The sequence below is a fragment of the Podarcis liolepis genome (assembly GCF_965112155.1).
Source record: "Podarcis liolepis genome assembly, chromosome: 10".
NCBI lineage: Eukaryota > Metazoa > Chordata > Lepidosauria > Squamata > Lacertidae > Podarcis > Podarcis liolepis.
Window position 1 is genome coordinate 33,623,717 of NC_139562.1, and position 22,295 is coordinate 33,646,011.

At 44.2% G+C, this 22,295-nt stretch overlaps 5 protein-coding genes across 6 annotated transcripts; 1 reads left to right on the plus strand and 4 right to left on the minus strand.

Moving 5' to 3' along the window:
- Positions 1-3,326: 3,326 nt before the first annotated feature.
- Positions 3,327-15,573, minus strand: LOC310687553 (pentraxin fusion protein-like). Of its 2 annotated transcripts, XM_083462777.1 has the most exons (7): positions 15,026-15,573; positions 10,048-10,328; positions 9,270-9,320; positions 7,787-8,072; positions 5,743-5,897; positions 4,352-4,399; positions 3,327-4,178 (listed from the first exon to the last, which is right to left on the minus strand). In XM_083462777.1, exons 2-7 carry the CDS (start codon positions 10,106-10,108, stop codon positions 3,574-3,576), a joined length of 1,206 nt encoding a protein of 401 aa, XP_083318903.1. In that variant the 5' UTR covers positions 10,109-10,328; positions 15,026-15,573; the 3' UTR covers positions 3,327-3,573. The 2 variants fall into 2 exon arrangements, with proteins under 2 accessions (XP_083318903.1, XP_083318904.1); XM_083462778.1 differs by lacking the exon at positions 15,026-15,573 and having other exon boundaries at positions 9,270-9,316; positions 10,048-10,098.
- On the minus strand, positions 13,923-15,550 carry LOC310687568 (histone H3.2; the record flags this gene model as incomplete). The annotated part of the gene is made up of 2 exons (XM_083462823.1): positions 13,923-14,116; positions 14,650-15,550. The coding sequence occupies one exon, from the start codon at positions 15,548-15,550 to the stop codon at positions 15,140-15,142; it is 411 nt and encodes a 136-aa protein (XP_083318949.1). The 3' UTR covers positions 13,923-14,116; positions 14,650-15,139.
- Positions 15,574-16,781: 1,208 nt separating the features above from the next.
- On the minus strand, positions 16,782-17,162 carry LOC310687570 (histone H2B 7-like; the record flags this gene model as incomplete). Its single annotated transcript, XM_083462825.1, has 1 exon — positions 16,782-17,162. The coding sequence occupies one exon, from the start codon at positions 17,160-17,162 to the stop codon at positions 16,782-16,784; it is 381 nt and encodes a 126-aa protein (XP_083318951.1).
- A 1,272-nt stretch (positions 17,163-18,434) lies between these two features.
- On the minus strand, positions 18,435-19,932 carry LOC310687562 (histone H1.5-like; the record flags this gene model as incomplete). The annotated part of the gene is made up of 1 exon (XM_083462808.1): positions 18,435-19,932. Exon 1 carries the CDS (start codon positions 19,092-19,094, stop codon positions 18,435-18,437), a length of 660 nt encoding a protein of 219 aa, XP_083318934.1. The 5' UTR covers positions 19,095-19,932.
- Positions 19,933-20,949: 1,017 nt separating this feature from the next.
- On the plus strand, positions 20,950-22,181 carry LOC310687460 (histone H3.2). Its single transcript, XM_083462521.1, has one exon. The coding sequence runs from the start codon at positions 21,020-21,022 to the stop codon at positions 21,428-21,430; it is 411 nt and encodes a 136-aa protein (XP_083318647.1). The 5' UTR covers positions 20,950-21,019; the 3' UTR covers positions 21,431-22,181.
- The last annotated feature ends 114 nt before the right edge of the window (positions 22,182-22,295 follow it).

Sequence of the window (22,295 nt, forward strand, 5' to 3'; positions counted from 1 at the left end):
TGAAAGACCTACATTGGCTCCCAGTACATTTCTGAGCAAAGTTCAAAGTGTTGGTGCTGACCTTTAAAGCCCTAAACGGCCTCAGTCCAATATATCTGAAGGAGCATCTCCACCCCAATCTTTCTGCCCGGAAACTGAGGTCCAGCGCCAAGGGCCTTCTGGCGGTTCCCTCGCTGCAAGAAGCCAAGTTACAGGGAACCAGGCAGAGGGCCTTCTCAGTAGTGGCACCCACCCTGTGGAACTCCCTACCAGCAGATGTCAAAGAGGAAAACAACTACCAGACTTTTAGAAGACATCTGAACGCAGCCCTGTTTAGGGAAGCTTTTAATGTTTAACAGACTATTGTATTTTAATATTTTGTTGGAAGAGTGGCTGGGGAAACCCAGCCAGATAGGTGGGGTATACATTTTTTATTATTATTATTATTATTATTATTATTATTATTATTATTATTATTATTACTACTACTACTACTACTACTACTACCTACTACTACTACGGACCCACATTTGATTTTATCTCATCACACCGCACATGATAACTACCGTACTTTTCTGTCTATAAGATGCCCCCCTTTTTTTAGGGACACAGTTTTAGGAAAATGAAGGGAGATGGCCCAAAGTTGTTGAGCTTCTCCCCCCATGCAGCTGCCGGCAGGAAACACTCCCTAGATAGTTTCCCGCACGCAGCAGCACTGGGGGAATTTGTGCTTGCATCCAGAGGTACCACTGTATTTCTGCGTCTTGCTGGCTCAAAATTGTTATCGTGGTCAGAGACGTAGGAAGGTCAGGTGGTACCCAGTGCAGAAAATTTCTTGTCACACACACACACACACACATTGATTTTTTAATTTTTTTTATTTTTGCCTGCAAAAATGGTTTTACGTTATTTCATATTTTCTTACAAAGGAATGTGGAATCTGAGCCTCTGATAACAAGTAGACGACTGTGGGCAGATACTGTGGATAGTGTGGATTGTCTTTTGGCTTGTGTTATTTTATTTATGTTTATTGCCTATTTATTTAATAAAATTTATTTTAAAAAACCTGTAAAGTGGTTTACCAAAACAAAAAACAAAAAAACACCACAGCAGTAAAATCAAGAAAAATTAACAATCCTACTTTAAAACATACAAAAGCTAAAATATTAAGATTAAAATTACTTCAACTTCCTAAGCATCTAGGTATGCTTGCCTAAAGAAGAATGCTTTTAGCAGGTGCCTGAAAAGAGTCTAGCAAAGGTGTGTGCTTTGTTGAAATTTCAGCCTTCACGACATACGAAAACGGCCAAATAAACAGCTATTTTCATGGAGGAGGGTCAAGATATTAACTGATATGCATGAAATTTCTTATGTAGCTATATCATCCCTAGTGTAGTAAGATAAGACCTTTGGAGCAGGCATTTTTTAAAAAAAGTTTTGTTAATGAACCTCCCTAGTAGGGCAGTAATTGTTCCTTGATAATTTGTCACCCCCCTCCATGATAGCACCTGGGGAGGCCCGCTGCCCCCCTTTCCTACGCCCCTGATCGTGGTGTGATTTCAAAAGTGCTTTTGTACAGTATATTGAAAAATTGCACAGCGCTAAAACAGACCATACAATTTGTTAAATTACCATGCAAAAATGACAAAAGATTAGTTGGGGGGAGGCAAGGGATGGGGCCACAGACCCCCTAATTGGGAACCACTGTTCTAGATTTTTTGGACTACCATTCCCAGTGCAGTTCCCCTTATTTTCCTTATTGCAAAAATTCTGGTGTGCCAGGGCGGAGGAGCAGGGGGCTTTTTTGGTTCAAGGGTTCCAAGTCAGTGTTAATTACAAAACCTGAATTCACCTGTATGTGATTGAAACCCACCTGAAAGCAGGAAAGGCCTGAGGGGTTCTTTGTGTAGCCATGTGCCAAGGATGTGGCTTTTGCGTGTTTCCTTGAGCACAACTTGTAACAGTGAAGAAGAAGCTGTAGTTTACAAATAAAGGAATGAACAAAGCTTTCTGCAAAAAGAACTTGGAAGACCTCATGGTAGGAAAACAATGGTGGAGATCTTAATAAATCAAAAGCCGCCATCTTGGAACTACATTAATGGCAGCCATTAAGGGGCTAGGAAGCTGCTTCTCATCCACAAAGCAGTAGGACTGGGGGCCAGGACTGTTTATAGAACAGTGTATAGGATGGAAATGCTGTACTTTCCTCCCTTCCAAGCTGGTTTTATCTACTTATTATGGCAAATATACACAGACTGTATATTCCCTTTCTCTGCTGCAAATTGTACGGCCTGTTCTAGCACTTTGCAAGTATAGTGGTACCCCGGGTTACATATGCTTCAGGTTACAGACTCCACTAACCCAGAAATATTACCTCAGGTTAAGAACTTTGCTTCAGGATGAGAACAGAAATTGCACTCCAGCGGCGCAGCAGCAGCAGGAGGCCCTATTAGCTAAAGTGGTGCTTCAGGTTAAGAACAGTTTCAGGTTAAGAACAGACCTCCAGAATGAATTAAGTACTTAACCTGAGGTACCACTGTAGTAACTGAGCTATCCAGCCCCATATTTCTAAAAAGCAGTTAGGGGACAGTCTTCTATATAAAGGTTGTTTTTCTATATAGGTGACTGTGTATATAAGTTAATCAGACAAAGTGGGTTTGTGCTTACTTGATACACATTTGAAAACCTTCCCCTTGATTTGATCAGATTCCTGAATCCCCACTCAAAACATTTTCAACTGAACTGGATAAACAATAACCCATCTCACGTGGGTTCCCAGATGGAATTTATTGGCATGCAAAGATACTATTCATCCTATTTCTAATTTCATCAGCATTCTTCACAATTTTGTCCTGAATGACATAATGTTTGCTCATATAATTATTCCACAGAGCTTATTTTTTGGAATTTTATTTAACTTTAGCCTGCAGTGGGCTTAGAGACTGTAGCCTGTACAGCAGCAATGCTCTTTGTCACTCTTTCATCTCCCTTTGTTGCATCCCTAAGTACTTCAAGTTTAGATTGTCTGATCCTTGGCGCTAGGAACAGCTTTGCTTCTCGTTTGTATGTTTCTGGTTTTTGTGACTCAGACTATCCAGTACACTGAGGCCAGCAACAGTGCACATACTTTAATAATGGTCACAAAAATGAAAATAGCAAAGCTCGCTGCATCTCAAATATCTCCTGGAGCACCCTTATTAAAGCCACAAGGTCTTTATAGAGGTTTTAAGAATCCACAGCTTTCTTTCGCAAACACACAATAAGTTTCTAGCCCCTAGTACAGTTATAGATATGTCTTTCTTATATACACAACAGCTTGCCATGAGTAAATAAATCTTGTTTTCAAATTTGATTATTCATAGGGTTGTTGTATTTAAAATTTATTATTTACTTCAACAATTTTCAGTACGAAAGAATTTTCATACGGCAGAGTCAACAATCCTACAATGTGAATAATTACAGGCAATGTGAATAATGACACCAGCTGCGCTTCCACATCTCAGGTGGTGCTTTCCCTCCTTCCCTTTTCATTTATTCTTTTGCAAAGGAGGAAGAACCTGCATATCTTAATAATGCCCATATCCTCCTTGGGTGTTAGTCCTTAGGTAATACCAGCACATTCCCCATAATCTTGTACGATAACATTTTCCAGTCAAAGATGTTTCCTCTAGGAAACTGGTGGACCTGGAACACATCTTGAATGTCTTGAGATTTCAGTACATAATCCCACATGTAGAGATCCGTTATTTCCCCCACAAAACGCCGTTCCTGCTGTTCGGATTTATTTTGTGCACTCTGATCCCATCCAAGCATTGCAGTGCCCCCCGACTGAACAATATGCCCTACGTTGTGCACTTTTCGGACGCTTCTTTTCCCATTCATCCAAAAGGCGGTGAGGCCAAACTCAGCTTCCCAGGTGACACACATATGACTTCCCAAAGTGCTGAGATCGGGGAGGGCAAACATCACACTCTGACCCCCCATGTGTAAGCCAAAGCAGCCCTTTGCCTCACGCAAGATTCTCAGTTCATCCTTTTGAGAGCGGTAGGAGAAGAGAATGACTTTACGATCGCTCAAATCCTCTACTGAGACCCTCATGCAGAGTGTGAATTCCATGACATTCAGAGGCTGCAGTGGAGATATGACAACATATCTCTCCTTTGATTCATTAAGAAAACTCAGAACTCTGCCCTGCAGACCTAGAAGGGAAAACATCATTAGCACTTCTACAGGAAATCACTCTTCAGCAAAGCAGTGGGGAACTTGTGGCGCTCCATATGCTTCTGAACTACAACTCCCATCATCCTTGGTCATTGGTCAGGCTGGCTGGAGCTGATGGGAGTCATAGTCCAACACACAACTGAGCACTTACCTAAATCAGTTTCGCTGTCTCTCACAGGGCTCCGTCCACCATCATGAACTGCAAAAGAAATGACACGTCTGAGCTTCTGGCACCGGTGAGAAAAATATTCACGTTACTCACAAGTGTTATGTAACCAAACTTTCACCTTTGGTGGAAATGAAATAAGCCAAATGGTTATTACAGTCCTTCGTGAAATATTGGGCTGCTAGGTTTCATTGGACCTCCTCATGTAAAATATTATGTAAAAGACCATATAAGAGCATGTGATCAAAACCAAGTGTCATATATATTTTAACTCTAGCTAGAATACTATATGCAAAAGCCTGGATAATTAATCAGAAACATAATAACAGAGACTTAGTAAGAAAGATATCAGAACAGCTAAATGCTGTAAAATTAACAGCTGAGAGAGAGAGGTTCAGAGAAGTTATTAGTGTCATTAGTGGACAGAACCTGGCAACACAATACATAAGGGGCGAGTTGCAAATTTTAAGGCAGGGAATTGATTACATAGCTCTATGAAGTTCTGAAACATATTATGTCAGGGAAAATATAAGAGCAGGTTTCAGCAAAAGGTACCACAGGAGCTGAAAGTATATATGCTTTTTATTAACTATCTATCTGTCTGTCTATGATAGTAAACTTCTATAATATTCTTGATGTTTAAATTTTGTATGGGTTGTATGAACTTAATAAATTATTTGCTTTTTTTCAAAAAAAACACAACCCAAATGTATGTGACGAAACTGTGGGTTGTCAGACATCAGGAACGGAAAGAGAGAGGTGAAGTTCCAGCAGAAGAGTAGATGTGGAGGCAGGAGAAACTTCTACTCCCCATCGACAGACATACTGTTCTCCAGTAGCAGCCAGTGGGGCTGTGTTGCTCTCCTGGGGTTGTGTCCAACAAAGTCCTAGTCAGAGTAGACCCTTTGAAATTAAGAAACCTAAGTTAGTCCTGTCTATTGACTTCAATGGTGAATAGGACTAACATAGACTAGAATATTACCCGGCTGTCTTTTCCCTGCCTGTTACCAAGAGGGGATGCAAGGCAGCAGGAACGTCATGTGCTGTGGGTACAAAATACATGCAGCAGCTAGAGTATTGGATTGGTTCCGCTGCTCCTCTCACACCATGCCAAACTCCCACTGCCTTGCCCACCCCCCAGAAGTTGTAGTGACGCACAATGTTGGGAAGACGGGAGAGCAACGCAGCCCCACCTGTGCAGCTACTGACATTATCTATTCATGGGTCAGCTCTGGGAAAGGCAGGAAGGCCCTCTCCCACCTGAGTTGTGATAATAGGGGTTTTCTAACTATCAGTGATTTAGTTCGCCCACATCGCATGAGCAACATATTCCTTTGCTGTGCACATCAAATCCACAACAGAGGCCATCTACTCACCCACATGGAGCCATGGGTGTGCCAGAACTTGCACTTCACAGAGTGAGAGGAACTCATATCTCCCTGGGATTGTAATGGTCACATACTGGCCCTGCATCCCTGCACAGGTGAAGGACATGGTTTCCCCACGCCCCATGCTGTTGATTGTAGCGCACCTGCAAAGCAACTAGAGCATTACTCAGCGGCATGACCTCAGAGCACAGTGGAGATATGGCACATGGAAATATAGGAACCCCACCAATATTTAGGCCAAAAGGATCAATGATATCAGCAAGAGACACAGAACATTTTGCTCAATCATTTCTTTGCAGTTAAACTTCCTAAGAGGAGCCTTGCTGGATCAGATCAAAGGGCTATCTACTCCAGCATCCTGTTCTCACAATGGCCAACCAGTTGCCTATGGAAAGCCACAACACAAGCAGAACATGAGTGTAGCAGCACTCCCCTGGCCATACTCCCCAACATACTGTCTCTGGTGCCGCTTGCAATATACAGCCTTCATGGCTAGTAGCAATTGATGGCCTTATCCTCCATGAATTGATTGAATCCCCTTTCAAAGTCATCTGCGACAGTGGTCATCACTACATATTGTGATCGAGATGCCATAGCTCAACTATGCAGAAGTGTAGACAATTCTACAGCACGTTCTGCAGCAATGTGGTACCTCCCAGCTGTCGTTGGACTGTAACTTCTATAGTCTTGATTGCCGATGATGCTTGCCAGGGCTGATGGGAGTTGGAGTCCATAGTATCTGAGGGGACCATGCTGGATGCCCTTGCTCTAGAATACTTACTCTGTTAATACAACAGGTCTATCTTACTCTGTATGTCATTCATACACATATTATTCATACACACCAGGAAACCATATTCAACCCTTGCCTATAGCCGCATTATGCAGGGAGAGACTAGCAGTGATGAGGAAGCCGATGCTTGGGGATGTTTGGATTCCTAGAATCATAGCTGGAAGGGACCTCAAGTCAACCCCCTGCAATGCAGGAATATCAACTAAAGCATCCCTGACAGATGGCCATCCAACTTTGCTTAAAAACCTCCGAGGAAGGAGAGTCCACAACCTCTTGGTTTGTTCACCATCTAGATGATGTGTTCACCATTACTAGACCTCTCACCGAAAACCCCCTAGGAAGCTTCCATGCAATGACAGCATCCTCCAGAATATCTTTTGGAAACTACCAATTTCATGGATTAAAGTCAACAGGATCAGTCCTCACGATGAGTGAGGCTGAACAATTTATTTTTTTACTGATCATATGTCTATCCTGCTTTCCAGCCACAGTCGGCTCTAAAAGTGGCTTACAATTAAAATCTGTACTAAGGTATAATATAATTAAGGATATTGTGTATGTATGGGACACAATTTGTCTTCTTTGGGTCCTGGCAGTTGGCAACATAGTCCAAGTTTCCAGGCTCGTCCCTCCAAAGGGAGAGGACAGGAGATACAGATGGACTACAAGAGTGGCTGATGCAATAGAAGTTAAAACCCAGAAGCAGCCTCCATTTATTTAACTGAGAGGGTTAGGATGTTCATGTTTTAGTAGTACATTTTCTTCAGATTGAGCCCTGCCAACATCATCAGTGAGGAATCAATGGTCTTATAATGCAGATTCCAAATCCCCCAAGTCCTCTGGAAACCAACACGACTAACTGACTTCCAGATCTGTATATTTTTTCAGTTATGTATAATTAACAAACCTGCTAGCAAAAACTACAGCAGATTCATTCTCAGAACATTGCATACAGCTTGGAAGTCTTGTTTTTTTTATAAAGTGATTGCACATCAGGTGGTATATAAATTGTGTTAAATGCGTAAAAACAAACAATAAATAGTAAGCTCCAGTGAAATCTCTGGGATTTACTCACAACAAAAATGTTTTTAGGATTGGGTCTAAGGTTCTAATCTTAAGAAAAGTTTATTGGAAGTAGGTTGCACTGAACCCTACGGGACTTACTTCCAAGTAAGATCATATTGCATGCCATTTTATTGGTTTTCCATCACCATTCATTTGTTAACAGCAGAGAAATACCTGGGATTCATTGTGCCTCCTTTCTGTGGTGAATCTCCAATGAGAATCTCAGCTCCTTTTATTCTTGACTCACAACAGTCTCCTCTGTTTGTGATCACCACAGCAGATACCTGAAATGCTGAATTCAAATCTACCATCCACCAGGGCTCAAAATCCTTCTTCGTCAGGGTGCAGTCTCCATTAGCATAACTATTGGCCAGTGAACCATCTATGGCCTTCTTTGACTTCCCCTTTTCTTCATACGTGCTCGACTGGGACGACATTTTTCCCACTGCAATGTTAGGATCTGGAGGGGATGTGGAGAAAAAACACATCTATTTACTGCCAAAACAAAAGCAGAAGCACAGATAGCACATGGATATCGAACTGAAGTCAGATCAGATAACGGTCCACTTAAAATACCATTCAGTCTTTGACAGTGGCTAACTGGATGCTCTGTGGCAGTTCAGAAAAAAAGGGTGAGATGGCAATATCCACACTCTCTCTTGTCCCCAGAATGTGGTACTTAGAAGCATAGAATTGTAGAGCTGGTATGGACCCCGGTGTCATCTAGTCCAACCCCCTGCAATGCAGGATTCTTTCACCCAACATGGGGCTCCAACCCATGAGATCATGAGTCTTACGCAATTCCAACTTAGAAGATTTATTATCTCTTCATATATTATCTCTCAATATAGAAGATACAAATCTAGCTGTCAATGCTCATAGCCACTTACTTATCTTTGATGCAAGTTGTCTAATCTATCAGTTTATACTAGTGTGCTAGTGGCGTTTCACATGTTAACCATATACAACTGTGTGAAGAGATATTTTGCTGCCTCTCTCACACACTTGAATCTGATTTCGGTTTTGATGAATGACTCTGAAGGTCTATTCATGCAACCATCTGGGTGCACAGTGGAGGAGCCTGTACATCAGACATAGAATCACAGAATTGTCGAGTTTACACAGTAGTAGCCTGCAGTCCAAACGAGGCTTATTGCATGCACAACCACACACAGGAGTTTGCTTTCAGCAGACATCAGGAAGCACTGTTTTCCTAGCATTCCCCTAATTCTGGTATCTGCACTTGTCTGCAGCCGCCACCCATGCAAATAGTCATGCAAGACTCCTGGTTTTATAATTTGAGAGTGAATCATTTCCCTCTATTACTTCTCTTATATTTTGCAGCCAGCAAAAGATACCTCTTAATTCAGCCTCTGGGGAGCAGACAAGATCAGATAGTTCTGTCCCCCACCCTCTTGCCCTGTAGTAATCTTTGCGCCTTTTGTGGTTTTAAGCGATGCTTTAATGCCATTTTGTAGAATGAATATATATCCCACATCAGGACCTTGGGGTGAAGGGCAGACAACAAATTCCAACAAGCAACAGCAAAAATATTATTATTATTATTATTATTATTATTATTATTATTACATATGCCATCTCAGGCAAGTGGGATAAGGAAGGATTTAGGTTGAAATAAACCACACTCAGGATTTACCTCCAACTGGGATTATTGAAGCATCTGCAATGGCAACATTGCCAGCACTGCCTGGAAAAAAAGAACAGCAATTACCAATTCAGGTAGGTAACTGTGTTGGTCTGACACAGTTGAAATAAATAAATAAAAATAACTAATTGTCCAGTGGCACCTTAGAGACCAACTAAGTTTGTTCTGGGTATAAGCTTCCGTGTGCATGCACGTTTCTTCAGATACTTCAGGTATCTGAAGAAGCATATACCCAGAACAAACTTGGTCTCTAAGGTGCTACTGGACAATTAGTTAATTTTTTTTTTAGCAATTACCAAGACATGAAGCATACTCACATATGTTTCCATGTATAGCTGTTCATGTTTAAATAATCATCATTTTTATATCATTACATTGCCACTTGGGCCCTGGCTGTGATTTTGTCTTTGATCACATATATTTGATCACTTTATATTTCAAGGATTACAGTCAACAGGATCCTCACGATGAGTGAGGCTGAACAATTTATTTTATTACTGATCATATGTCTATCCTGCTTTCCAACCACAGTGGGCTCTCAAAGTGGCTTACAATTAAAATCTGTACCAATTTATGATATAATTAGGGATATTGTGTACATATGGAACACAATTTGTATTCTTTGGGTCCTGGCGGTCCTTCCTTCTCTATTCTTTTAGCCCCAACTATACAAACACAAGTAACCTTGCTGGATCCAGTAAAGTCCACATGTCCCAAACAGTTTAGGGTCAATCTGTCTAGCAAAGAACTTAATCAAAACTGTACTTACGTTTGTGTGTTATGAGCCAATGCAAAGCAGCAATAACCAGAAATGCAGAGTTGTGTAACATGTTTGTTATGTTACCCGCTTTTTGGAACACTCTACAGACTTCTCAGCATCTTTGCAGCAGCATCCAAGACCTTCTCCATTCCTTTCAGATAAACCACTTTGCTCCTTGTGCTCAGGCTGTTCCTCAAAACTTCAAAATCCAATGTACCCACACAAGCCAGGCTGTCTTATAGCCGGGAAAGCTTTGAGCAGTAGGGCAGTTCTTGGGCACTGCTTTTTATCTGGCAAGATAAAGATATAATGGGTCCGTGGTGTGACTGACTTAACAGGACCAGCCAGAACATAGAAATAGCAGTCAAATTCCAAAAGAGGAAACATTCATGCCTTTCATACACAACAGGTATCCATCTTATGCTGTCGGAATATGATGGGGAGTGGGGCAGGAGGAAGTTGTGGTGTACACATAAAACTGAAAACTAGATAACTAACCATGTCTACTCAGAAGTAGTTCAGGGAAGTTTTTAGTGTGTGGTGTTGTATTGTGTTTTTACTCATTTTGGTTGGGAGCCACCTAGAGTGGCTGGGGCAGCCCAGTCAGGTAGACAGCAGGTAAATTTATTATTATTATTATTATTATTATTATTATTATTATTATTAGACCTACTGAATTCAATCACATTTATTGTCAGGATAAAATAGCATTCTACCAGACAATATCATAAAATATAAGTTGACAATTTACTTAACCTAATACTGTTTATACCAAAAGATTTCAAAATAGCTGCAATTTTTACTCCCATACAGAAATCATGAAAAGGTTATCTAGGATCTGGGTAATTCTCCCTGTTAGTTTGTTCCACTTAAATGTTTCAGGCTGTGTACATACAATAACTTTAAAGCACATTTGAAGCACATTTTCCCCTTTTCAAGAATTCTGGACTCTGTAGTTTGTTAAGGGCTGCTGGGAATTGTAACTCTGTGAGGGTTAAACTACAGTGCCCAGAATTCTCTGAGGGAAAGAATTGCAATTTCTCCTACTGAAAGTTCCTAATTCATTATTTTTTAATGTCTGGGGTAACTAGAACTCTCAGAAATCATTGCACCAGAGAAAGGAGATCAAGGGCAGAAACAAACTACATTGGACCACATTTTTCAAACATGGGACATATTTTCAAAAGCATGACTAAGGGATGGAAAAATTCAGCCAATTTGTGCTAATTTTTTAAAAAAGGCTGGTGACTATGGCTGCTTCTATGGGCTTGTCCAGGTCAAACACCAGCTGGTGCCTGGTCTGGCTTTATGGGCTCACCCCACAGCACAGCAAAAAAAGAAGGAATTTGGGTGTGCAAAATTCTCCCTCCCATAATATCTCAGTCTCCCTAGATACTCTTGCCTAAAGGCTGGTAGAAGCCTCCAGCCAGCTCCACTAATGAGGCGAGGAAGAGACAGGTGTGTGGCTTAGCTCATTGGCAAAGTACAGACTTTGAAACAGAATCAGGTGCAGGCACCTGTTGTATAGGGACATCTTGGCCATTCCTGCACTCTGCTTGTGGCATGTGGTTATCAAGATCAGCAGCAAATCGTATCGTGTAGGCATGGCTTAACAAAGAATGTTTCATTAGTGAGGTAAGGGAAGAGATGGCAGATGGGCTTTCAACTTGGTTGGTCTCCATAAATATTGAGAGGAGAGCTCCCCTCCCCCCCCACCCCACCCCACTTCAGCTCCTTTATTTCAAATTGCTGCCCCATTGCATTCTGAAGTACCAATGCGGGGCTCAGATGTTCCCTTTGCAAAAAAAAAAAAAAGATGTTCCCTTTGCTCTGTGATCAAAGGAGGCAACACCACATTTATTTAATTTATTGGGCACTAACTGTCTAAGGAGAGTTGAGCTACATCATATGAGCACTAGATGTTAATCACAAAATTCTTTATTTTTATGGATCATTAGGAAAGGTTAACCGATCAGGAAGCATGAATAGAATTTTTTTCAGCTTGCAAGCAACTGGCAGTTTTCCTCAGCCCTCCGTTTCTAATCCCAGGTGGCTGTTATCTCTGTTCTGACTCCACGCAATGTTCCTAAGCATAAAGTGCCAACATCCAAACACTTGCCTGATGCAGCAGGTGATTCCTGAGTGAAGTATAATATACAGGTGGCACTTCCTAAATGTCTCATACATCTTAAATTGTGCATCTGTTCCCTTTTAATGCTGAAGATATTGGGACGCTCTGAGTGCTTCAAATGTTTACAAAATGTTAGCTTTGATAACAAAATGTATGTGCTTCTCCAAAGTATCCAGCAAAACGCAAGCCATCCATCATTTGACCTGCGACACAGACTGCCCACCTAGGGTCTAGAGTGCATTTAAGATTACTCCTGACAGCTTAATACTAGCAAGGATCCACTAACAGCTTGGTGACTGTGGGGTGAGGAGAGAAGCAAATTACATCATGACTTTTGCAAGACTGCTTTGATGTTTTCTGACACATCCCACCAAATGATACCCTTGGCCACTCACCCAGCTTATAAATTTACTTATAAGGGTGTGATAATGCAGGGAATTGATATCAAACTTCTGGCCTGGTTAACACTATTCACACATGCACGCACACAGACTGGAGTTACAAGGTACAAAAATGAAAAGACATTGAAATAGAACTTAATTTCAGCTATGGATCGCAGTTTCGATGTCATGCAGAGGCCTGGAACCTGAAGCTACTAAATGCCTCCAAGGTGTCAACTGTAGGCAACATGGTGCCCTCCTGATGTTGTTGGACTATAACTCCCACCCGCCCTGGCCAGCATGACCAGTGGCCAGGGATGGTGGAAGTTGTAGTTCAGCAACATCTGGAGGGCACCACGTTGGCTAGCCCAGTTGTAGAAGGCACCCTTTACTTATCAGGACCCACTTCAGAATTGAGGGCGCCTGCCTGGCAAGATGCCCTCTGGTGAGACCCTCAGTGGTTATCCCCTGGCAGCAGAGAGCCACAGCAAGCGTGACCATTTTAATTTCCCAGAATGCCTAGGAGTAACACTACTTCAGAAGCACTACCGGGGAATCAAATAGTGGGTGCTGGCAGCTGCCTAAGGCCTGTTCCTTATCACAGGGTAATCACAACATATCCCCCGTATTGCAGCTTCCCAACTGTTTTTATTGTCTTTCTTTCGCTGTTATTATTGCACACCACCCTGGGATCCATCTAGATATTCCTAAAACAACTAGCACTTTGGTATCTTTATAGAAAACAAAGCATACAGTGGTACCTCAGGTTAAGTACTTAATTCATTCTGGAGGTCTGTTCTTAACCTGAAACTGTTTTTAACCTGAGGTACCACTTTAGCTAATGGGGCCTCCCACTGCCGCTGCGCCGCCGGAGCACGATTTCTGTTCCCATCCTGAAGCAAAGTTCTTAACCCGAGGTACTATTTCTGGGTTAGCGGAGTCTGTAACCTGAAGCGTATGTAACCCAAGGTACCTCTGTACTGTGTTTTTTTAATAAATAAAAAAGAACATGGTTGCAAAGGTGAAAAGTGGTATTTTCATTTATTAAGATGCCATATGAGTACTTCTGAATCTGAACAGACAGATCTGAACAAAACCCAGAGGAGGGGAAAGTGCCATGTAAGAGAACTGAGTGGATTTTTTTTTCTTTGCTGTGAGAACCACAAGAAACCACACACTCATTCATACTCAGAAGGACAACAGCTAGCTTTGAGCTAACCAAGCCGCCAAGTGCAATTCCAGAAATATGCCATGTCATATACATGTTTATAAATACCAAATTCATTACAGTATTCAAGTGCAAGTCTTCATGTAGCTAAAATAGCAGCGCACACGCACACAAAGCACCAGTGGGCTCAAGTAAACCTGAACACTTGTAGAAGTACAAAATTTTATAAGAACTAGAAAAGCTCAGTGGGCACAGTGGTTACTGCCAAGGGCAGATGGCCAGCAGGGAAGCCAACTTGGAGCAGGGGGCTTCCTTTTCGCTGCAGCTCCGACTCAGCACAGCCTTCACATCCTCTCACCCGTGCCAACATGACTGTGTCTGAGGTTCTTTCCGCATCAGCTGTAAGAGAGCGTTATTTATTCAGAAAGAAAGAGTATTTAGTTTTATGTGAGGCATTACTAAGCGTACGAATGTGGTTTTTGTTTTTATTTCGAAGAACTAGAGGAAGCTGCAGCAGTAAAATGAAGAATCAAGCAGAAATTCTCTCGGATTCGGACGGAGTAGGAAAGCAGTCGGGAGCGGAAAGGGCCTCGCTCAAACTTCCCGCCTTACACGCCTCCTAAAAGATGGTTGGAGCAACCGAAGAGGGCAGAGCGCGGGCTTTTCTGGTTTGAAGCTTAACGTCTCAAGCTCCCCGCCAATCAGACAGGAAGAAACCACCAAGACTTTCCCAGACCTTTGGAAGGTTTAGGACGAAACTAAACACTTAAAAACGACCCATACAGCGAGTTGTAGAGGCGGAGATAAGAAAAACGGGGATCAGTTCCTTGTGCGAAGACATAGGGCAATACCCAATTTAAATGAAACTTTTCAATATAAAAATGAACTCAGTGGTTTGTCTACGTGATATTAACTATGCGGAGTAAACTTACTATTTTCACGCATGCCTAACGGCACCAAATTAACCAGCGAAGGCTCCGCAGCTCCTTCGACTTAAATGTGCTCCCCTCTCGCATTCGCAGTTCAGAAGCAAAACAGCATCTGGGGGCCCCAGGTTCTCCACCCCCGTTTTAAGCTCCTACCCAATTAAAAACCGCAAGTGAAGCTCGAGGGCACCTTAAGGTAAGCCCTTCGCTCCTCGCCTCGACCAGTCAAGAATTGGGTTGTGAAAATTCAAACTAGTTCCTTCCCGTTCCCAAAATGGCGCTTCATAAAGCAGAAACGGGGACACTTATGTATACAGGAAGTGATCTGAAATCCCCCGCTCCCTCTCGCATCGCAGTGCAGAGGCACTTTGTACTAACTCGCAAACTGGGATAGGGGGAAAGGGAAGACAATCTCAAGCCCTTCTCGGGATGCGGTGTAGTGGCTCTGAAAAGAGCCTTTGGGTTGTTGGTGAAGCTGGGCGAGGGCGAGGGGCGCCTAAGCCCTCTCTCCGCGGATGCGCCGCGCCAGCTGGATGTCCTTGGGCATGATGGTCACCCTCTTGGCGTGAATGGCGCACAGGTTGGTGTCCTCGAAGAGCCCCACCAGGTACGCCTCGCTCGCCTCCTGCAGCGCCATCACGGCCGAGCTCTGGAAGCGCAGGTCCGTCTTGAAGTCCTGCGCGATCTCGCGCACCAGGCGCTGGAAAGGCAGCTTGCGGATCAGCAGCTCCGTCGACTTCTGGTAGCGGCGGATCTCGCGCAGCGCCACGGTGCCCGGCCGGTAGCGGTGAGGCTTCTTCACGCCGCCCGTGGCCGGCGCGCTCTTGCGAGCCGCTTTGGTGGCCAGCTGCTTGCGAGGCGCCTTGCCGCCCGTAGACTTGCGAGCCGTCTGCTTCGTCCGAGCCATCTTCGCAGATTCAGAAGAGAACTAAAAGCTGAGCGCAGAAGGCAAAATTTATACACTAGTTCTGCCCTCTGATTGGCTATTGATAGATGAACAACTCTCGCCATTGGATAGATTCGACTTGTTGATTGGTTGGAATTACAAAACCTCAAGCTCATTCGACAGTTTGAAAAGGCGCGCATTGATGTTTAAAAATCATCACCCTCTCGCTTTTTAAATTTCCCCCTCCGTTTTGCATTGCGTAGGCGCCAGGGGCGGAGGAATGCCAAGCTACGTGTAAACCTAAGGTTCGTGTAGTGTCTCGTTCACATAAATCACCCTTTTAATATTATTAAAAGTAGAAAATACGCGTCCATGTTTATCGAGCTGCCTCACGAAAACCACATCGCTTAGGAATTGTTTGTGTGCGCCTATATGTAACCCTGTTTATGTAATAAGATATCCTCATTTGGGACCGTATTTTCCGAAGGTGTTCTGCAATTCCAGTAATCCTACCCATTTCACGAACATTTAATAAGTGAATTCTTAAAAAATGGAGACTGCATCGATACTAATCATTAGGAACTTCGAAGCGCTGGCCACTTTTGTTGTTCAACCGCACGTCTACAAACGTGCGGTTGAACAACAAAAGCCATGATCTGGCTATAGCTCACCAATAACTGCAAAGCGCGGGTAATTCAAATTACCCAACTGTTATTACTAGAAAATTGCTTCCCAATTCGGTTTTCTGCAACCATCAGTCATTCTTTCTGTGCATATAAAACTACGATTTCATCTGGGACGCAAACGAAGTAAAATTTATTCACCGCAGGAGAATCATATGAAAGGAGCTCTAGGGTATCTGTGCTTTGTTCGATCATTTGTTTATTGGTCATTTAGCTTTTAACTACTGCATATAGTGGGGGAGATGGCTTATATTTAAACTGCATTAAACTTTTATGCTTTTCAGATTTATACATTTCACCAACTTCACAATTTTTTAAACATTTCAAAACTTGACTTCCTTCCCCCCCTTTCTGCGGCTCCTTAAATTGAACTGTAATATCTTCTGCATATCCAAATTAACTTAATTTGCCCATTTATTTTTACTTTAAATATATACTCTTATAAAACTGCAGGTTATTACTAAACTGCATTAAACTTTTAGTAGGGGACAGAAGTGTCGTAGAGCTCTCTTAATGAAAAAATAGGTGGCTCTTAAAAGAGCCGTTAGGTTTCAGTGAGTGGCGGTAATTTACTTGGAGCTGGTATACTTAGTGACAGCCTTCGTGCCCTCGGAGACAGCGTGTTTAGCCAGCTCCCCGGGCAGCAAGAGCCGGACAGCCGTTTGAATCTCTCTCGAGGTGACAGTGGAGCGCTTGTTATAGTGCGCTAAGCGGGTGGCTTCCCCAGCGATGCGCTCAAAAACATCATTCACGAAGGAGTTCATGATGCTCATGGCTTTGGATGAAATGCCAGTGTCCGGGTGAACTTGCTTCAGAACTTTGTAGACATAGATAGAATAACTCTCTTTCCTAACTTTCTTCCGCTTCTTATCGCCTTTCTTATGAGTCTTCGTCACGGCTTTCTTGGATCCCTTTTTGGAAGCCGGCACTGACTTCGCTGGCTCCGGCATCTCTGCGTTTTCATGCGCTCTCCAGTCACCTCGGGCTCACGAGCGCTGCTGTTTTTTTATATTGGCGATATGCAAATGAAAGAATTGTATTCTTCATTTCCTATTGGCTGAGAACTCGCAAAGAGTTACAAGCGTTCGCGTTTCGTTCATGATTGGTCAGCCAGATGCCGAGTGTCCATTGGCTGGTTTTGAAGCAATATCTCGGTTTGAGCCAATCACAACTCACACCAACTTTGACGGGAAAATGAAAGACCTGCCGTTCGACCTGGCATAAGCGATCGTTCATTCACACAAAAAAAACTATTTTAAAAGTTTGAAAGTCGCCCCCTTCTAAATTGTCTTAAATTCTTTAAAGTAAATACACCGAATTCAATTGGCCTGAGCAGAAGCTGGCATTGATTGACAGTGTGAAGGTGCTCCATCTAGTAGTTAATTGACGTGAATCGTAGGACCCTTTAAGAACTAGCCAGCAAATTTTGACAACCGAGACAATCTAACCCTGGACACGTGGTACAATGTATCTTAGTTTTTGACAGCGGTTTCCCACAAGCATAGGGCTGTTTTAATACGTTGTAAATCCGAGTCCTAAACATATTGATTCAGAATTAAACTGTTTTATTTTTAAATGGGACTTACTTTCAGGAAAACCGAAACCCAGTTCTATGTATTTTGGCGCAGAAATAAATCCTACTAGCGACACCGTGTGCTCCTAACAATGCATGGCAAATTTGTAAAAATTCTTACCTAAGAGGGATTCATTCACACAAATACACCCCCCCCAAAAAAAACCCCCACACCTGTAAGTTGGATAATCAAGTAGAGCGGCATCTCCCCCATCTTTCCGCAACGATACTTTCAAGCTGATTTTATTCAAGGGCTCAAAGTTCAAGTTTTTAAAAATATTTTTTTAGAAATTAACTTTTCTGGGATGAAAGCGTCTCCCTCCTCTTCTTTCACTTCTGTGCCCGCCTAACTAGATCCACTCTTCCTAAGAAGCTACGGGATTCCAGACTGGCGCACCAATAAACCCGGGGCAAGTTAGTATCCCGCTAAAGAGGCCAATCTAATGTCCCCAAATTCCGGCTAACAATTCTGCGCGGTCCCAGGAGCAAGATTCTGACCCAACATGTGCAAGATATACTGTAGCAGGCGTGTGTGTGTGTGTATCTATATTGCAAACGTGTATGCACATTTGTGACAAGCTCTTTTTAGGAGGAGGTGGGTGGCTCTTAAAAGAGCCGTTGGGGGTTTTTAGCAGCGCGCGGGGCACGTCTACTTCTTCTTGGGCGCCGCCTTCTTAGCCTTGGCCGCTTTGGGCTTGGCTGCCTTCGGCTTGGCCGTCTTGGGCTTCACCGCCTTGGCTTTGGCCGGGCTCTTGGCGACCCTCTTGGGCTTGACGGGCTTGGCCGCTTTCTTGGGGCTCTTGGCCGCCTTCTTAGCCGCCGGCTTCTTGGGCTTCTTAGGGCTTTTCTTAGCCGCCGCGGCTTTCTTAGGCTTCTTGACGCCGCCGGCCGCGGCTTTCTTGGCGGCGGGCTTCTTGGCTTTGACGGCAGCCGCCTTCTTCTTGGGCGCCTTCTCCTTGCCCTCGCCGGCCTTCTTGCCGATCTTGAAGGACCCCGAGGCGCCGATGCCCTTGGTGTGCACCAGGGTGCCTTTGTTCACCAGGCTCTTCAGGCCCAGCTTGATGCGGCTGTTGTTCTTCTCCACGTCGTAGCCTCCGGCCGCCAGGGACTTCTTCAGCGCCGCCAGAGACACCCCTTTGCGCTCCTTGGACGCCGCCACCGCCTTGGTGATCAGCTCGGTGACGCTGGGGCCCGAAGCCTTGCGCGCTTTGGCGCCGCCACTAGCCTTCTTCGCCTTCTTGGCCGGAGCCTTGGAGGCCACGACAGGAGCAGCAGCGCTGACAGCAACCGCGGGCGCCGTTTCGGACATGATGGCGAGGAGAGAGAGATGCGCAACACACACACAAAAAAGATTCCCGACAGAAGAAAAGTGAGCTCAAGTAGGTCAGCCGCTGTTTATTTATAGAGAGGAGCTGCCTCGCGATTGGTCCGCTGCAGGGCCCGCCCCTCTGCCAGGCAGACAGGAACTCTTTCGAGCGCCCAGTTTGTGTTTCTTTCGAGTTAATAAAGTGCGATTTTTACACCATACCGACCACCAAATAATCAAATATATCAACCGGGGCGAAGAGGGAAGGGTGCTTCGCATTCGTTGCTTTTTTGAAAGCGCAAAAGTAAAGGCAACGTTTGGAAAAGGGCTCTTAAGGCTCGGCTGCAGGAGCTGGGGAGACCTCCCAAGAGCGAAACTTTTGTTTTTCTTTGTAAATTAAAGCAATGTAAGCCCCCAAAACACCCGAAAAACTGTGCGGGTCACATCTTCAGACAGTAAGGTCTGTCACAGGACGTGGTGTGAGTTTTTAAAGCTAGTCTCCTCGTTGCAGGTGGACTTCAAGTAAACGGAGGTAACACAAGACTACACAAAATAGATTCACCATTGCTAATCGGCCAAGCCCTTACCAGCTCGCCTGCGCTATAGAAAAGGTACTAAATATTGTTTTATTCAGGTACATTCAAAGCCAATACTATATTGATAGTGTATGATCACACACACAAACACTATTCAAGAGTTTAATGCAGAATTTAAATTACAACCCACAAGGTATGTGACTGACTGTTGGACTTCACGGCAGCTCTATTTTATGCAGACTGATTTAGATACCTTAAGAATGTTATAGGAATTTGAATAAATAATTAAAATCCATCTATGTCTTTTCAGAACAAACCCCTGGAAAACAACGATTAGACTCCAGGTGGTCCTTAGTCTCAAAGTGAAAAGGGCAGGTTCACTCCTCAGTCTTTCAGCACATTCTGAGATAAAAGCCATCTTGCTTTCAAAGGAGTGTATTTCGAAGTTACTTGGCGTCAAAATCCTATATATGTATATATATAGATGCTTCTCGTGGGTCACAGTTAGTGTAAATAGACAACTCCACAGGTGACCGTTTGTGAAAAATACGATTCCCCTTGTTAAGGCTGCATCTCTAAACAAACTAACTTGGGAACAAGTCCCATTAACTAATGTGAGCCTTATTTCCTAGATGCGGCCACAGCTAAGTGCAGTATATTTGAATTGGAATCAATGGGACCCCCCCTTCGCCTGGACTTTGACGTGCTCTCCCATCGAAATTACTGGAAATAGCTACAAGGAAATAGCTCCCTCTGAGTTAAACGGAATTTACACCCAAGGATGTTAAAGGCTCCAACCTCACGAGCTGAAGTTCACGCACTTTGGGATAATAACAAAAAAAAACCAAGAAAAGTGAGCTGTAAACTATGAGAAATCGGGAAGGGGAGGTTCAACCCTAAACAGTATATGTTTGTCTTTTCCTGTCAATATCACTAATCGCTGAAAAACGTTAAAATGAAGAGACAGTCCAAAATGTTCTCAAACAAGAAGATCTTATATAAAAGATTTAGGCTAGTTTAGCAAAGGAGCTTCCAGTGAGAGTTTATACAAGCAAAGAGCCTGTCGGCTGATATTGAGCAACACTGGACACAAAGGCAGAGCTGCTTGATTTTAGAGGGTGAATATTCCGGGGAAACTCGTCATTGCAAAATAAAAAAATCTATAGGGCTGCTAGGAGGCGGTCCTTAGGTGACACAAACCAAAGCGGGAGTTTTCGAATGGAGAAGCTGTCCAATGAGAATCTGCCCCACTGATGTCAGCCAATGGGGACAGAGACAGGAGCGCACTATAAATAAAGGGTCGCTATCGCTTCGCTCCTCTATTCGGAGTTTTAGTTGCGGCTGGTTGAGGGCTGATCGCGGTGTCTTCGTGAGTGCAAACGCGCCCCAAAGATGGCTCGGACGAAGCAGACGGCTCGCAAGTCTACGGGCGGCAAGGCGCCTCGCAAGCAGCTGGCCACCAAAGCGGCTCGCAAGAGCGCGCCGGCCACGGGCGGCGTGAAGAAGCCTCACCGCTACCGGCCGGGCACCGTGGCGCTGCGCGAGATCCGCCGCTACCAGAAGTCGACGGAGCTGCTGATCCGCAAGCTGCCTTTCCAGCGCCTGGTGCGCGAGATCGCGCAGGACTTCAAGACGGACCTGCGCTTCCAGAGCTCGGCCGTGATGGCGCTGCAGGAGGCGAGCGAGGCGTACCTGGTGGGGCTCTTCGAGGACACCAACCTGTGCGCCATCCACGCCAAGAGGGTGACCATCATGCCCAAGGACATCCAGCTGGCGCGGCGCATCCGCGGAGAGAGGGCTTAGGCGCCCCTCGCCCTCGCCCAGCTTCACCAACAACCCAAAGGCTCTTTTCAGAGCCACTACACCGCATCCCGAGAAGGGCTTGAGATTCTCTTCCCTTTCCCCCTATCCCAATTTGCGAGTTAGTACAAAGTGCCTCTGCATTGCGATGCGAGAGGGAGCGGGGGATTTCAGATCACTTCCTGTATACATAAGTGTCCCCGATTCTGCTTTATGAAGCGCCATTTTGGGAACGGGAAGGAACTAGTTTGAATTTTCACAACCCAATTCTTGACTGGTCGAGGCGAGGAGCGAAGGGCTTACCTTAAGGTGCCCTCGAGTTTCACTTGCGGTTTTTAATTGGGTAGGAGCTTAAAACGGGGGTGGAGAACCTGGGGCCCCCAGATGCTGTTTAGACTTTACTCTGCCGTCATCCATAACCAATGACCACGCTCCTATCCTCTGCCAGGACTTGCGATCTTTCTGTTCTTTACATCTGCAGAAATATTTCCTCCTGGCGATTTCCTCCGATTTCCAAAATACTCATGCCAGTGCCAATGTATTTGTATTACGTATACACCTACCCTGTTCTCCCTCTGCCCGGCAACGTTTGGGGGGGGGGTACCCATCTGAAATCCTTGCTCTGCTTTGGAAGCTGTTTATGCTTCGCTTTCCTCCAATGCGTTTAAGGTGGTGTACATGGCTCTCCCCCTCATTTTATAGCAAACACCCCACCTGCTCTCTGCTGTATAATAAATCCATCTAGTTAGCTGAATACTACCTGTCATTGGCTGCCACCCCTGCAACCCTTTTATAACAGATGTCAGACTGGACATGGGGCCTGTATGCCTGAACTCCACACAAGCAATTGTTAGGTATTTTGTATTTC

What these genes read in the sequence shown, in the direction of transcription:
- LOC310687553 (XM_083462777.1), bottom strand. Translation starts at nt 10,108, where the DNA reads ATGTTACACAACTCTGCATTTCTGGTTATTGCTGCTTTGCATTGGCTC. An exon ending in TTCAATAATCCCAGTTGGAG is followed by an intron (nt 8,073 to 9,269) that starts GTAAATCCTGAG and finishes CATCCCCTCCAG; the next exon opens with ATCCTAACATTGCAGTGGGA. An exon ending in AGACAGCGAAACTGATTTAG is followed by an intron (nt 4,179 to 4,351) that starts GTAAGTGCTCAG and finishes TTTCCCTTCTAG; the next exon opens with GTCTGCAGGGCAGAGTTCTG.
- LOC310687460 (XM_083462521.1), top strand. Translation starts at nt 21,020, where the DNA reads ATGGCTCGGACGAAGCAGACGGCTCGCAAGTCTACGGGCGGCAAGGCG.